The 15238-nt window shown below is 42.2% G+C and overlaps 1 protein-coding gene across 1 annotated transcript; it reads right to left on the bottom strand.

Annotated features, from left to right (window-relative positions):
- Positions 1–569: 569 nt before the first annotated feature.
- On the bottom strand, positions 570–2133 carry LOC138847782 (endogenous retrovirus group K member 6 Gag polyprotein-like). The gene is made up of 2 exons (XM_070067582.1): positions 1602–2133; positions 570–1486 (listed from the first exon to the last, which is right to left on the bottom strand). The coding sequence occupies exons 1-2, from the start codon at positions 2131–2133 to the stop codon at positions 570–572; spliced, it is 1449 nt and encodes a 482-aa protein (XP_069923683.1).
- Between the last annotated feature and the right edge of the window lie 13105 nt (positions 2134–15238).

Raw genomic sequence — 15238 nt, 5'->3', positions numbered from 1 at the left:
ATTGTTGGTCCAAGTGAGGATGCTGGCACTCCTAGGTGGAGCATTGGTAGTACCCAACCCTACCAGTGTATTCTCTGACTCTTGTGTTGGCCAGGAGGGAGGCCAGTCGTCTGCGGCTATAATACTTACATCAGCCCCAGTATCTAACAAGCCTTGTATTGTTTTACCCTGAATGACAAGAGGCCAAAGTGGTCTGTTTTCCAATGATAAGGAGAGTGCTGCAAAATTACTTCCTTGTTTAGCTCTCTGATCTCTAATTTTTTCCCAGCATAGTAGTTGTGCTAGGGGTCTGTCATTATCTACGATAGCTGCACCTAAGGTGGCTGGAATGATAACTTTAGGTTTGCATGTGGGGAAAGTTACTATTGCTGCCTGAATTTGGAGTCCACGCTGAAAATTGGTGGCTCGTCCAATCACTAGTCCGAAGCCAGTATTGGGAAGAGAATTTTTAGTAGGGACTACATCAATGATTTGAGGACCCATAGCTGGAGTTAATATTTGAGACTCCGTTGGCCGCAATTCGAAACAGCTTACTGTTCCTGATCCCCCTTTTTTGATTGCTGGCGCACTCAATTTTGCTTCAGGCCCCAGTGTGCTGGGGCCCCTCTCCCGTTTTTTGACTCTTGGGGAATGGGGTTTCCTGCTCTATCAGTCTTAGAATAACAATCACTGGCCCAATGATTACCTTTCCCACATTTAGGGCATAATCCTGGCTGTCGTTTGTTGGGTTTATGTTGTCTACATTCGTTTTTTACATGCCCGGGTTGGCCGCAAGTGAAACATTTGCGGTCACTCGCTCTATTGGCCTTAGCCATTGCCATAGCAGCATGAGCCCCAGAGGCAACATCATCCATGACATCTCTGCAAATTTTCATAAAGGTAGGGATGTCCTTATGTTGCCAAGGCCTTAGCACACAGCGACATGTTTTATTAGCATTTTCATATGCCAGTCGTCTCAGCAAGGGTGCGGCCTCTTCAGGAGACTCAAGCACATTGCCTGCAGCTTCATAAAGGCGGTTAATAAAATCTGCATAAGGCTCTGTTGGTCCTTGTATTATCTTAGTCAGACTGTGTTTAACTTCCCCTTTTTTTGGCACTACCTTCCAGGCCCTCAAGGCTATATCTCTTATTTGTTGTAATACCTCCCGGGGACACCGAGCTTGCACCGGTTCTGCATGGAATGCTCCCTCTCTGTTTAACATGTCCTCATTCCAGGCAGGTTGCCCATCAGCTCGGTTTTGCGCCGCCTGAGTACGAGCTAGTTCCCTATAAGCGGCTGACCATAAGAGATGATCTCCCCCTGAAAGGACTGCCTTGCAGAAATTTCTCCAATCTTCAGGGACTAGGCCCTGAGTGTCTAAGGTTCCTAGGATAGCTTTGGTGAAGTTAGCATGTGGCCCGTAGAGAGTCACTGCCTTTTGCCACTCTTTTAATGATGTGAAGTCGACCGGAGTCCACCCGCGATTTCCTTGGCGGTCTTCAGTCACTGGAAAGATCTGATGGGGGTTAGAGAACTCTGCCTAATTTGGTTTCAGGCGCCGTGGTGGGTGGGGAGTTGAATCCCCAGTATTTATAAAAAAAAGCGGCTTCATCGTCATTACGAGCACTTTCGTTTTCAAGTATTTGCCTTCTAGTCTGTTTCTCCGGCCCAGACTCTAAAACTATGGGCCTCATCTCTCTGGAAGCATTGCCGGCAAAACAGCAACAGCGCATAGGATGATGGGGTGGTTCATAAGGAGGAGCGGAGGGCATTAAGGGCAACTCCGGGTATAGTGGAAGCGATCCCAGCATCTGCGGATGTTTCGCTTTTGGTCGGGCTCCTCCGCTTGCTTCCATACTTTGTTCCTCTATATTATCTCCTTTTTCGCTACTATCATGGGAGTGTTCGCTGAGCTCCTCCAGTAGTTCGGAGCCTTCATCTAAGAGTTCCCCAATCTGGTCATCCTCCGACCGTAAAGCAGTATCTATCAGATACCACAAGTGGATCACTCCCTCCTTGACTCCAGCGTTTCGCAATTCACGTCCCACCCGTCTCCACTGAACCTGTGATAAATCTCCTTCTTCAACAAACCAAGGACAAGTTTCATATAGTATCCTCGTAAAATTGCACACAGCTACACTCTTTACGTGCATCCCCGTTGCCTTTAAAAGGCGGCTAATCAATAGGTGCATTTTCGTGGTGGACTGTGTGTTCCCCATTGTACCGCGGTATTCCTAGGCTTTTTCCCCTAGACTCCCGTCTATAGACATTTTTTTTTTTTTCTTACCTTCTTTCCGCGTTACAGCAATCCGAGTCATGGCACCAGTTGCAGGCGTACACCTTCCGGATAGGTTAACGCTGGCGAGACCTCGGAGACACCAGACGCGTTTATCGGCTTTTCAGCTTCCACTTTATTTTTCAGCAGAATCGCGTTACATGTCGCGAACGCCCACCATCTTCGCCTCCTCCTACCCTCTTATATATCCCGCCCACCGTCCACCTGTTTATATATGATGCACGGAAAACATGTTACCAACTCAGCAAGAATAAGTGTGGGAAACATGCAATAACAGGATGCTTAAAGTCAAAACAGGATCTTGCAATTAGCAATGGGCAGGGTGGAAAAAAACCAGCACTAAACTTCTTGTGCTTGTACATGTCGGGAGGGGCACAGCTGGCCAGGCTGTCCCATTCCCCGACAAGTCAGGAGCTTCTTCTGGCTCACACTTGGTTGTAGGGTCCCAAACATTGGCCATCCCGCATTGCTTTCCCATGTGAAATAGCAGGGAGCTGAATTGGAAGTGGAGAAGCTGGACATGAATCAGCACTCATCTAGGATGTTGCACCACAGGTGCATTCTTAAGCTCCTGCACCACAGTACCTCTCCCAGAGCATGTTTTCAGGCAGCTCTGGGGTTGCCACCTCCCCACCATCACCGCGAGCTTGAGGAGGCCCTTGCCCAGACGGCCACTAGCCCCTAGCTTGAGATTTCAGCTGATTCAGGATCCTGTGCACCACTGGTTCAGTGAGGCTTTTCAGGAAACACAGAGGCAGGACCTTCACCTTGCATTGGAGCCCTCAGTGCTTTCTGTCAGGGAACGGGACAGCCTGGCCAGCTGTGCCCCTCCCGACATGTATAAGCACAAGAAGGTTAGTGCTGGTGTTTTTCCACCATGCCCGTTGCTAATTGCAAGATCCTGTTTTGACTTTAAGCATCCTGTTATTGCATGTTTCCCACACTTACTCTTGCTGAGTTGGTAACATGTTTTCCGTGAATCATATATAAACAGGTGGACGGTGGGCGGGATATATAAGAGGGTTGGAGGAGGCGAAGACGGCGGGCATTCGCGACATGTAATGCGATTCTGCTGAAAAATAAAGTGGAAGCTGAAAAGCCGATAAACACGTCTGGTGTCTCCGAGGTCTCGCCGGCATTAACCTATCCGGAAGGTGTACACCTGCACTGACTCCTGGCTCCTGGCTTCAGATCAGCCTAGCTCTGGTCTTATTGTCCATTTAGAGAGTGAAACTGTGGATGTAAGATCTCTCTCTCTCTCTCTCCCTCTCTCTCTCTCTCTTTCTGCCTCTCAAATAAGTAAATAAATATAATCTAATAAAAAAGAGGCCATAAGGTCTCCCTACATGGTATTTAGCACAGACCTGGGGAAAAATTCCAATCCATTGTCATATATGTGTGCACTCTTAGGGTCTGAGGGTGGCCCTGATCCCCTAAAGGAACCCAGACTTGTGCAGAAGAGCAAGAACAGACTCCCTAACCCCCACTATTGTTGGAAGGCAAAGACAACGTGAATGTGGTTCTGCAGCTCCAATGTTTGTCTAGTTTCAACGTAAGGGGTTCCAACTGACTCCAGAAGACCCAAGACAGAGATATTTGTGTAGAGCATACTCTGAAATAACAGTTAAATAATTATTGCCTCTGAGGAATGATTGTGCATGGCTATATATTTTTATTTCTAATTATTGATTTAATTTCTCATGTCTACATATTGTACAATAAAGGGATGAATGATGCTTCCACATGGAAAATAAATGCCTATGCATTTCTACATAAAATATGAGCAGTCCTAGTTTAAAACAAAATAAGGAATCAAGCCAAGGCAGAATAGAATACATTCTTCACAGAATGAATACACATATGTGTGACTCAATTATTACTTGCTCATTCTTCTACATTTCCCCTGATTCCTCTTTATTCCTCAACATATCTTCCTACTTTTCTTCTTCCTTTCTCTAAAGGTCTCCAAAGCTGTTGGAATTCAAGTGGAACTTGTAACAGGATCAACTTTATAATTCCAACTTTGACTCTAAAAGCAGTTGGTTATTCGTTATTTTAAATTTTGAAATTGTCAATTCTAATTGTTGAGAGCTATAAGTCAAAATAAATTGTTTTCACTTTAATATTGCTTTTTTTTTGAACAGTCATCAACTATATCATGATTCTCATGTGTTTGGACAGATTGGCTGTGAGCACCAGTGTATGATTTAAACCAGTGGAGAACTTGTACTCTTTATCTAGGATTGTCTCCTACAAAAAGAACTTCATGAGCTCTACTCCCCATGGTGTCAGGTTGGACCCAGTTGAGGAACTTCATTTTCTTTTCCATAACTCTGTTCATTTGTATTACCATATTCATTTACCTAAGGGAATCATTTTTTTCAGGGAGACTACTGGCTTCTGCCCAATGGTTTCCCCTCCATAATGTTCTAGTGCTTGCAATGTTACTACTTTGCTCTTGGGTTTTCTCTTCCTAAAAAGTAAGGAATTCAATCAAATTAACCAGCTGAGGATCTTCCTTAGTGGGGAAAATCCTTCAAGGACCTAGGTCACAGTTCCAACTCAGGACATCTCCCTTTTGGTTTCTGTCTTGGAATCTACATTTTTGAGTGTGAAGGAAATGGAATTTTAAATGCAATCAGCTTGTATTGACTTAAAGGAGAAAGAATAAGGGGAAGAAACTTCACACAGTGCCACAAGACCTGCACCACCTGAGAAATGCAGAAAGAGGAAGCAGCAGGGTTAGGCAGAGACACCTGTCACCACTACAAGGAGGTGCTGATCCTTGACCCCCACACATACCAACTGAGGCTGAAATCAGAGCATGTGCCCAGCAGTCCCAGGGTATTCAGAAGCCATACTGACTTTTCTAAAGCAGTATCAAATTGGAAGGCCTTGTTTAAGCAGAAGTCAGAGCATCAGTGAAACCAAAGCAAACACAAACACAGCCTCTGTCCAAACCATCTGTGCTCACATGGCCCTCAGAAAACATAAAATGCAAATGGCGGTAAAGCCACATCTCTAAATCTAATACCAGCAAGGTTCAAGTTGTATGATGAGACTCAGTATGAGCAAGATTCAAATTGCCAGATTATACCCAGGCAAACTGGCTTGGCAGAATAACAAGGGTAAAGTTAACTCTCATCTAATGTTGGGGTGCAGTGTGAAACAACGAGGCTGTATTCCCTAATGGAGGGTAGAGATGTGAGGTACTTTTCCAAGTCAGAGGAGACGAAAGAAAGAAGAAAGATTATTTTACATTCTAGGAAAACTGGGCTTTTCCACAGTGAGGTGCCGGCAGGCCTCACTGGGCCCAGGAACATCCCTGGAAGGTCCACATCTCACTACAGAACATGGCAGGGATTCTTGCATTCCCTGCGAGGAGGCACTGAGAGACAGCTATGAGGGGAATACAACGCCCTCCCTAAGGCTGGGACAACGCGACTCTTACCAAGGTCTCAGTGACCCAGCATAGGGACCAGAAGAGGCCACATTGGGCCATGAAGGGCACCTGTGTAGGATGCAGTTCTCACCTCTCTTCTCTCACGAAAAGCCTTAGGTGCCTCCCTTGGCTTCGGGCATCCACTTAAGACTCAAAGCAGGGGCTAGCGATGGCTGGTGTGTGGGTCTCTGCAAATTCCCAGAGTGGCAGGGAGGGGACAACCTGAGAGGCTAAATTTCAAAGAGCCCCTGGGGGGCAACTTCAGGTGCATTCAGGCAGTCTCTGGGCCAGGTTCCAACCCAGCACCATGGGTGCCCTCTGGGGGCAGCAGACGGCACTGACCCCGACAGAAAGGTAGAAAGGCAGGAACAGGCCTGACTTAGGTAGAGGTCAAAACTGCAGGAATGTCGCACTCCAACAGCACATTTGTCCCATTTCAATCAGATGACTCCACCACACCACTAAGGGTCCCTGACACAGACATGATTCTGAGCAGGACACGTCTGACAGAAGACTGTGGTGGGAGCTGCCTCAGCAGTAGGATTGTGGTGGTTTTCCTTTATAAATGCATCAAAACTGGATTTATTTGCCCTGTGCCTACTACTTGCACCTTAAAGGCGGGAATGTGACTTCCACATGGAAAATAAATTTCTGTGTTTCTTTTAAATATAGATACAGGCCTGTGGTAATAGAGAAAACGGATGGAAAGCAATGCATTCAAGAATATATTCTTCAGATAATGCACAAACACCATCAACCCAACTAATAATACTAAATAATATATCATACTAAATAATATATCATCAAGGAGATATCATTTTGACATATAAAGCCAGAACATTGTTTTTAAAGAGGTCGATGTGAAAGGTAAAGAATCTATTAGTGTGGCCGGCGCCACGGCTCACTAGGCTAATCCTCCGCCTAGCGGCGCCGGCACACCGGGTTCTAGTCCCGGTCGGGGCGCCGGATTCTGTCCCGGTTGCCCCTCTTCCAGGCCAGCCCTCTGCTGTGGCCAGGGAGTGCAGTGGAGGATGGCCCAGGTGCTTGGGCCCTGCACCCCATGGGAGACCAGGAAAAGCACCTGGCTCCTGGCTCCTGCCATCGGATCAGCGCGGTGCGCCGGCCGCAGCGCGCCGGCCGCGGCGGCCATTGGAGGGTGAACCAACGGCAAAAGGAAGACCTTTCTCTCTGTCTCTCTCTCTCACTGTCCACTCTGCCTGTCAAAAAAAAAAAATAAATAAATAAATAAAAATAAAAAAAAAAGAATCTATTAGTGTAATTCCAGACAATTCTTTGGACATTACAATTAAAAATCGTTGTCACATGCATTGCCGTATATGCACACATCATATTTCTCAGGATCTATCTCAGCTGCTCCACTTCTGATCCAGCTGTGCTAATGGCCTGGGAAAAGCAGTGAGGATGGCCCAAGGGTTTGAGTTCTGTACTCACATCTGAATGAGTCAGATGATGCTCATTCCTTCAGTCTGGTCCAGCTCTGGCCATTGCAGACAGGAGTCAACTAAAAGATAGTAGATCTCTCCTTCTTTGTCTCTCCCTCATTCTCCAAAACTCTTTCAAATAAATTCTACAAACTTGGATTAGCCAAGTGAGCCATGGTGCCAGGCCCATAGAACATCTTACTCCAACTGATTTAACTGTTGCCAGAATCTAACTATTACCAATCTGTTTCCAAGAAAACTGGAATGATACCAAGTATATGGTTAAAGTAACTACTCATCCATCACAAGCTAGAGCTGGAAAATCTTCCTGATATATGCGATGATCATATCTTACTGCTTAATGGAAAAATATGAGAAATTCTACATAGTTTTCAGGAGTAAAAATTCTCCATTATTCATTTCTGTTCATTTTTTACAACACATGTAATCCCACAGATCACTTGGTCAGAGTGCCAGTGACACTGAATCTTTCTTATGTTTTCTTGAGTACAAAATAATGTTTAGTGTAGTTGAAAATCTTTATCCTTCTGAAGATCATTATGTATTAAAATATGATAATTACTACCTGAAGGTAGGCAGAATTTTCTCATCAGTCACATTCCACTTCTTTTTTTCTGTCAAAGATGAAGACTTTTGAGACAGGTGTTAACTTCACCATGAAACAGGCACTGAATTACCTGTCTGATTGGAAATCTCATTTTCTGAACAAGGTGTGCAATCAAAACAACAGGTAGGCTTTCCCTCCAAAGCATTTTTACTGAGTCCAGGGCTACAACTCTCACTGCACTGAGCATGGCATCTGAGAAAACTCAGATGGATGTAGGTCATAGTTGGGACTGTTATCTAAACTTCAAGTAGGGTATTTAGTCCTGGAAAATCTATGCTCTTAAATTGTAAGTACCTGTTTCCAATACACTGATTGCATGCCATATTGACTCTGTGCCATGAAATAGACTCAAAACATATGGAAGAACAAGTGTCTTTGTTATCCTTCCTCAATGCCACAAACACAAGAAACATATATAGGTTGGAAGGGGAGTGGATTAATGTCTGTAAAGGTATTTTTATTAAGCCAAGTGACACAAAATACCATACCAACTGTGGGTAACAATGTGTAGTGTGAATCTTAAAATTAGGAACAGATTACGCCTTTAATTTCTGTGGCCCACTCTATTACATCCTCAAAGAGAGACAACTGTTGCTCATGGGGAAGAAACACTATTTTCACCTTACATCCAACAGCTTTTGGAAAATTACAGAAGTTCAGAATGTCATACTCAACATCCAATTTTCTCTTTTGATTCAAATTCACTAGGTCACCAGCAGGATTGGCAAATTGGAGGTGCTTGAGAAACAGGTGCAGCTAAAAAAATGTGCCATCCTCTCATGTGACTGCTCAAAAATTTGTACAACAAATTCAAGTTAGAGAAAGTATCTCTTGGTCTGTAATCACAGCTACACAAAGGAACAGTTTTGTAGCAACCCTATGAATTCAAAGAAACCAGATACAGAGCTATATCACAGTAAGTCAGATTTCAATCATTTTCATTAAGAAACATGAGGAAACAAAATCACTACGTGTGAGATTCAGACAAAAGCTACACATGCTCTATTGTTTTCTCCATGTATCTATGGCAACAAAGAGTAAAATGAAGTTACCCATATACAAATGTGTTCAAATTACATATCATCATTATCTCCAAATTGTAGATATTTCATATATATATATGCCACACAGACAACAGCGGGGAGACTTAGGACGCTCAGGGCTCCGAGTCCATACATCGGCGCTGGAAGGGGAGGTGAGCTCAATAACCCGAGACATTGGTGGAGAAACGGGGGTCAGAATCTAGAGGGGGGCCGGAAAGTGCAGCAAACTCACTACCGGAAAGAAGGAAAAAAAAAGCTTCTGCATTTCTCTTCCCCCTAACCTTGCAAAGGTTACAAGGCTGCAAGGCTTGAAGAATTCCCAAGAGACAAAGAGCAGGCCTCCTCTCTGGATTTACATATCAATGGGGGAGAGCTAAGGAACTGAGTCACTACAATTCAGTAGCCTAGGCAACCCAGTGGGAGTCCAGAGGAGCCAAAGACTGGAAGCTAAATACCATCCATTCTGCACAGCCATGCAGTGTTACTTACCCCCTGAATAAATAAAATACATAAATAAATAAAAAGAGAGAGATTTACCACGAATAACCTGAGGGTGTCACCTTTGCACACCCTTAACCAGGAAGAACCAGGCAGAGCTCTCAGGCCGCACCCATCTCAAGCCTCCAAGGCTCCTCCAACAGCAGGCAGTCCACTTAACACGGACACAGTATAAAAAAAAAAAAACGCACAGTGACACAAGAAGAATTAACTATGCCGAGTAACAAACACAGAAATAGAGGGAGCAAGATCAATGATGACACTATGATGCCTCCAAATAAGCGAAACACCCCAAGCCAAGAGTATGAAGATGATGAGATAGAAGAAATGCAAGATATGGATTTCAAAAAATTTATGATAAGAACATTTAGAAGTTTTCAAAAGCAAATCCTTGAACTACAGAAATCCTTAATGGACAAGATTGAAAATCTCTCTCGTGAAAATGAAATTTTAAGGAAGAGTCAAAATGAAACTCAGAAACTAGTAGAACAGGAAAGTGTTATAGTGAAGAGAAATCAAAATTAAATGAAGAGCTCAATAGATCAAATGACAAACACATTAGAAAGCCTTAAAAACAGAATGGGTGAAGCAGAAGAGAGAATATCAGACTTAGAAGATAGAGCACAGGAAAACATACAGTCAAACCAAAGAAAAGAAGAGGAAATTAGAAATCTAAAAAATATTGTTGGGAATCTATTAAAAAAACCAACATTCGAGTTCTAGGAGTTCCTGAAGGCATGGAGAGAGAGAAAGGATTAGAAGGCCTTTTTAGTGAGATACTAGCAGAGAACTTTCCAGGATTGGAGAAGGACAGAGATATCCTAGTACAGGAAGCTCATAGAACCCCCAATAAACATGACCAAAAGAGATCCTCACCATGACACGTGGTAATTAAACTTACCACAGTGAAACATAAAGAAAAGATCCTAAAATGTGCAAGAGAAAAACGTCAGATTACTCTCAGAGGATCTCCAATCAGATTCACAGCAGACTTCTCGTCAGAAACACTACAAGCTAGGAGGGAATGGCGAGACATAGCACAGGTGCTAAAAGAGAAAAATTGCCAGCCCAGAATAATATATCCTGCCAAGCTCTCATTTGTGAATGAAGGTGAAATAAAGACCTTTCATGGCAAACAGAAATTGAAAGACTTTGTGGCCACTCATCCGGCCCTGCAAAAGATACTTAAAGATGTGCTACACTCAGAAACACAGAAACACGGCCATCAATATGAAAGAAGGGAAAGGAAGAACACCTACCAGTAAAAGAGCATGGGAAGCTCAAAGCATATACTACAAAATATTTCCGGGAAAATGACAGGGCAAAGTCACTACGTATCAATAGTCACATTAAACATTAATGGTCTGAATTCTTCAGTTAAAAGACACCGTTTGGCTGACTGGCTCACAGAACACAACCCAACTATTTGTTGCCTATAAGAAACACATCTCTCTAACAAAGAGGCATGCAGACTGAAAGTGAAAGGTTGGAAAAAGATATTCCATGCCAACAGAAACCAAAAAAAAGCAGGTGTAGCCATATTAATATCAGACAAAATAAACTTTAATACAAAAACTGTTAAGAGAGACAAAGAGGGACACTATATAATGATTAAGGGTTCAATTCAACAGGAAGATGTAACTATTATAAATGTATATGCACCTAATTACAGGGCACCGGTCTATTTAAAAGATATGTTAAGGGACTTAAAGGGAGATTTAGATTCCAATACAATAGTACTGGGGGACTTCAATACTCCACTCTCAGAAATAGACAGATCATCTGGACAGAAGATCAACAAGGAAACAGCAGATTTAATTGACACGATTGCCCAAATGGATCTAACAGATATCTACAGAACTTTCAACCCTATATCTACAGACTTCACATTCTTCTCAGCAGTGCATGGAACCTTCTCTACGATTGATCGCATACTAGGCCATAAAGCAAGTCTCAGCAAATTTAAAAGAATTAGAATCATACCATGCAGCTTCTCAGACCACAGCAGAATGAAGCTGGAAATTAGCAACTCAGGAAACCCCAGAAAGTATGCAAACACATGGAGACTGAACAACATGCTCCTGAATGAACACTGGGTCATTCAAGAAATCAAAAGAGAAATCAAAAACTTTCTGGAAGTAAATGAAGACAACAACACAACATATCAAAACTTATGGGATACAGCAAAAGCAGTATTGAGAGGCAAATTTATAGCAATAGGTGCCTATATCAAGAAATTGGGAAGGTACCAAATAAATGAGCTTTCAGCACACCTCAAGGACCTAGAAAAACTGCAGCAAACCAAACCCAAATCTAGTAGGAGAAGAGAAATAATTAAAACCAGAGAAGAAATCAACAGGATTGAATCCAAAAAAAACATTACAAAAAATCAGCCAAACGAGAAGCTGGTTTTTTGAAAAAATAAACAAAATTGACACCCCATTGGCCCAACTAACTAAAAAAAGAAGAGAAAAGACCCAAATCAATAAAATCAAAGATGAAAAAGGAAACATAACAACAGACACCACAGAAATAAAAAGAATCATCAGAAATTACTACAAGGACCTGTATGCCAGCAAACAGGGAAACCTATCAGAAATGGATAGATTCCTGGACACATGCAATCTACCTAAATTGAACCATGAAGACATAGAAAACCTAAATAGACCCATAACTGAAACAGAAATTGAAACAGTAATAAAGGCCCTCCCAACAAAGAAAAGCCCAGGACCAGATGGATTCACTGCTGAATTCTACCACACATTTAAAAAAGAACTAATCCCATTTCTTCTCAAACTATTCAGAACAATCAAAAAAGAGGGAATCCTCCCAAATTCTTTCTATGAAGCCAGCATCACCTTAATCCCTAAGCCAGAGAAAGATGCAGCACTGAAAGAAAATTACAGACCAATATCCCTGATGAACATAGACGCAAAAATCCTCAATAAAATTCTGGCCAATAGAGTACAACAACACATCAGGAAAATCATCCACCCAGACCAAGTGGGATTCATCCCTGGTATGCAGGGATGGTTCAACATTCGCAAATCAATCAATGTGATTCACCACATTAACAGACTGCAGAAGAAAAACCATATGATTATCTCAATTGATGCAGAGAAAGCATTTGATAAAATTCAACACCCTTTCATGATGAAAACTCTAAGCAAATTGGGTATAGAAGGAACATTCCTCAATATAATCAAAGCAATTTATAAAAAACCCACAGCCAGCATCCTATTGAATGGGGAAAAGCTGGAAGCATTTCCACTGAAATCTGGCACCAGGCAGAGATGCCCACTCTCACCACTGCTATTTAACATAGTTCTGGAAGTTTTAGCCAGAGCCATCAGACAAGAAAAAGAAATCAAAGGAATACAAATCGAGAAGGAAGAAGTCAAACTATCCCTCTTTGCAGACGATATGATTCTGTACTTAGAGGATCCAAAGAACTCTACTAAGAGACTATTAGAACTCATAGAGGAGTTTGGCAAAGTGGCAGGATATAAAATCAATGCACAAAAATCAACAGCCTTTGTATACACAAGCAATGCCATGACTGAGAAAGAACTGCTAAGATCAATCGCATTCACAATAGCACAAAAACAATCAAATACCTTGGAATAAACTTAACCAAGGACGTTAAAGATCTCTACGATGAGAATTACAAAACCTTTTTTTTTTAATTTTTTATTTATTTTTTATTTATTTTTAACTTTTATATAATGAATATAAATTTCCAAAGTACGATTTATGGATTACAATGGCTTACCCCCCATACCGTCCCTCCCACCCACAACCCTCCCCTTTCCCACTCCCTCTCCCCTTCTTAAAGAAAGAAATAGAAGAGGATACCAAGAAATGGAAAAATCTTCCATGCTCATGGATTGGAAGAATCAATATCATCAAAATGTCCATTTGCCCAAAAGCAATTTATAGATTCAATGCAATACCAATCAAGATACCGAAGACCTTCTTCGCAGATCTAGAAAAAATGGTGCTTAAATTCATATGGAGGCAAAAGAGACCTCGAATAGCTAAAGCAATCTTGTACAACAAAAACAAAGCCGGAGGCATCACAATACCAGATTTCAGGACATACTACAGGGCAGTTGTAATCAAAACAGCATGGCACTGGTACAGAAACAGATGGATAGACCAATGGAACAGAATTGAAACACCAGAAATCAATCCAAACATCTACAGCCAACTTATATTTGATCAAGGATCCAAAACCAATCCCTGGAGCAAGGACAGTCTATTCAATAAATGGTGCTGGGAAAACTGGATTTCCACGTGCAGAAGCATGAAGCAAGACCCCTACCTTACACCTTACACAAAAATCCACTCAACGTGGATTAAAGACTTAAATCTACGTCCTGACACCATCAAGTTATTAGAGAACATTGGAGAAACCCTTCAAGATATTGGCACAGGCAAAGAATTTCTGGAAAAGACCCGGGAGGCACAGGCAGTCAAAGCCAAAATCAACTATTGGGATAGCATCAAACTGAGAAGTTTCTGTACTGCAAAAGAAACAGTCAGGAGAGTGAAGAGACAACCGACAGAATGGGAAAAAATATTTGCAAACTATGCAACAGATAAAGGGTTAATAACCAGAATCTACAAAGAAATCAAGAAACTCCACAAAAACAAAACCAACAACCCAATTAAGAGATGGGCCAAGGACCTCAATAGACATTTTTCAAAAGAGGAAATCCAAATGGCCAACAGGAACATGAAAAAATGTTCAAGGTCACCAGCAATCAGGGAAATGCAAATCAAAAGCACAATGAGGTTCCACCTCACCCCAGTTAGAATGGCTCACATACAGAAATCTACCAACAACAGATGCTGGCGAGGATGTGGGGAAAAAGGGACACTAACCCACTGTTGGTGGGGATGCAAACTGATCATGCCACTATTGAAGTCAGTCTGGAGATTCCTCAGAAACCTGAATATAACCCTACCGTTTGACCCAGCCATCCCACTCCTTGGAATTTACCCAAAGGAGTTTAAATTGACAAACAAAAAAGCGGTCTGCACCCTAATGTTTATTGCAGCACAATTCACAATAGCCAAGACCTGGAACCAACCTAAATGCCCATCAACGGTAGACTGGATAAAGAAATTATGGGATATGTACTCTTTAGAATACTATACCGCAGTAAGAAACAATGAAATCCAGTCATTTGCAACAAAATGGAGGAATCTGGAACACATCATGCTGAGTGAAGTAAGCCAGTCCCAAAGCGACAAATACCATATGTTCTCCCTGATCGGTGACAACTGACTGAACACCAAAAAGGAAACCTCCTGAATTGAAATGGACACTATGAGCAATGGTGACTTGATCAGCATAGCCCTGACTGTTAATGGACAACTTAATACATTATCCCTCTTAATATTTTTTTTCTCTGTTCTACTTAATATGACTGGTTTAATTATGTAATCATCACACAGTTATTCTTAAGTGTTGAAAATTAACTGAAATGTGATCCCTGTTAAACATAAGAGTGGGAATAAGAGAGGGAAGAGATGTATAATTTGGGGCATACTCAGGCTGACTTGCCCCAATTGGTAGAGTTGGAATCATACCAGGCGATTCCAATTAAATCCCATCAAGGTGGCATGTACCAATGCCATCTCACTAGTCCAAGTGATCAATTTCAGTTCACAATTGATCATAATGAAAGGACTAAAAGTCAAAGGGAGCACATAAACAAGTCTAGTACCTGCTAACACTAACCGATAGAATAAATAAAGGGGAGAGTGATCCAACATGGGAAGTGAGATACTCAGCAGACTCATAGAATGGCAGATGTCCTAAATAGCACTCTGGCCTCAGAATCAGCCCTAAAGGCACTCGGATCTGGCTGAAAAGCTCATGAGAGTATTTCAGGCATGGA

This window comes from Oryctolagus cuniculus, assembly GCF_964237555.1.
Source record: "Oryctolagus cuniculus chromosome 16 unlocalized genomic scaffold, mOryCun1.1 SUPER_16_unloc_1, whole genome shotgun sequence".
NCBI classification, from domain to species: Eukaryota; Metazoa; Chordata; class Mammalia; order Lagomorpha; family Leporidae; genus Oryctolagus; species Oryctolagus cuniculus.
The sequence above is the reverse complement of the archived record's forward strand: the minus strand, read 5'-3'. Positions and strand labels throughout refer to the sequence as shown.

Bases quoted from the DNA above. Each gene is read 5' to 3' on its own strand.
- LOC138847782 (XM_070067582.1), bottom strand. From the start codon at position 2,133: ATGCACGTAAAGAGTGTAGCTGTGTGCAATTTTACGAGGATACTATAT. The intron at 1,487-1,601 runs GTAATGACGATG...AGATCTTTCCAG, and splicing joins ACTTGAAAACGAAAGTGCTC to TGACTGAAGACCGCCAAGGA.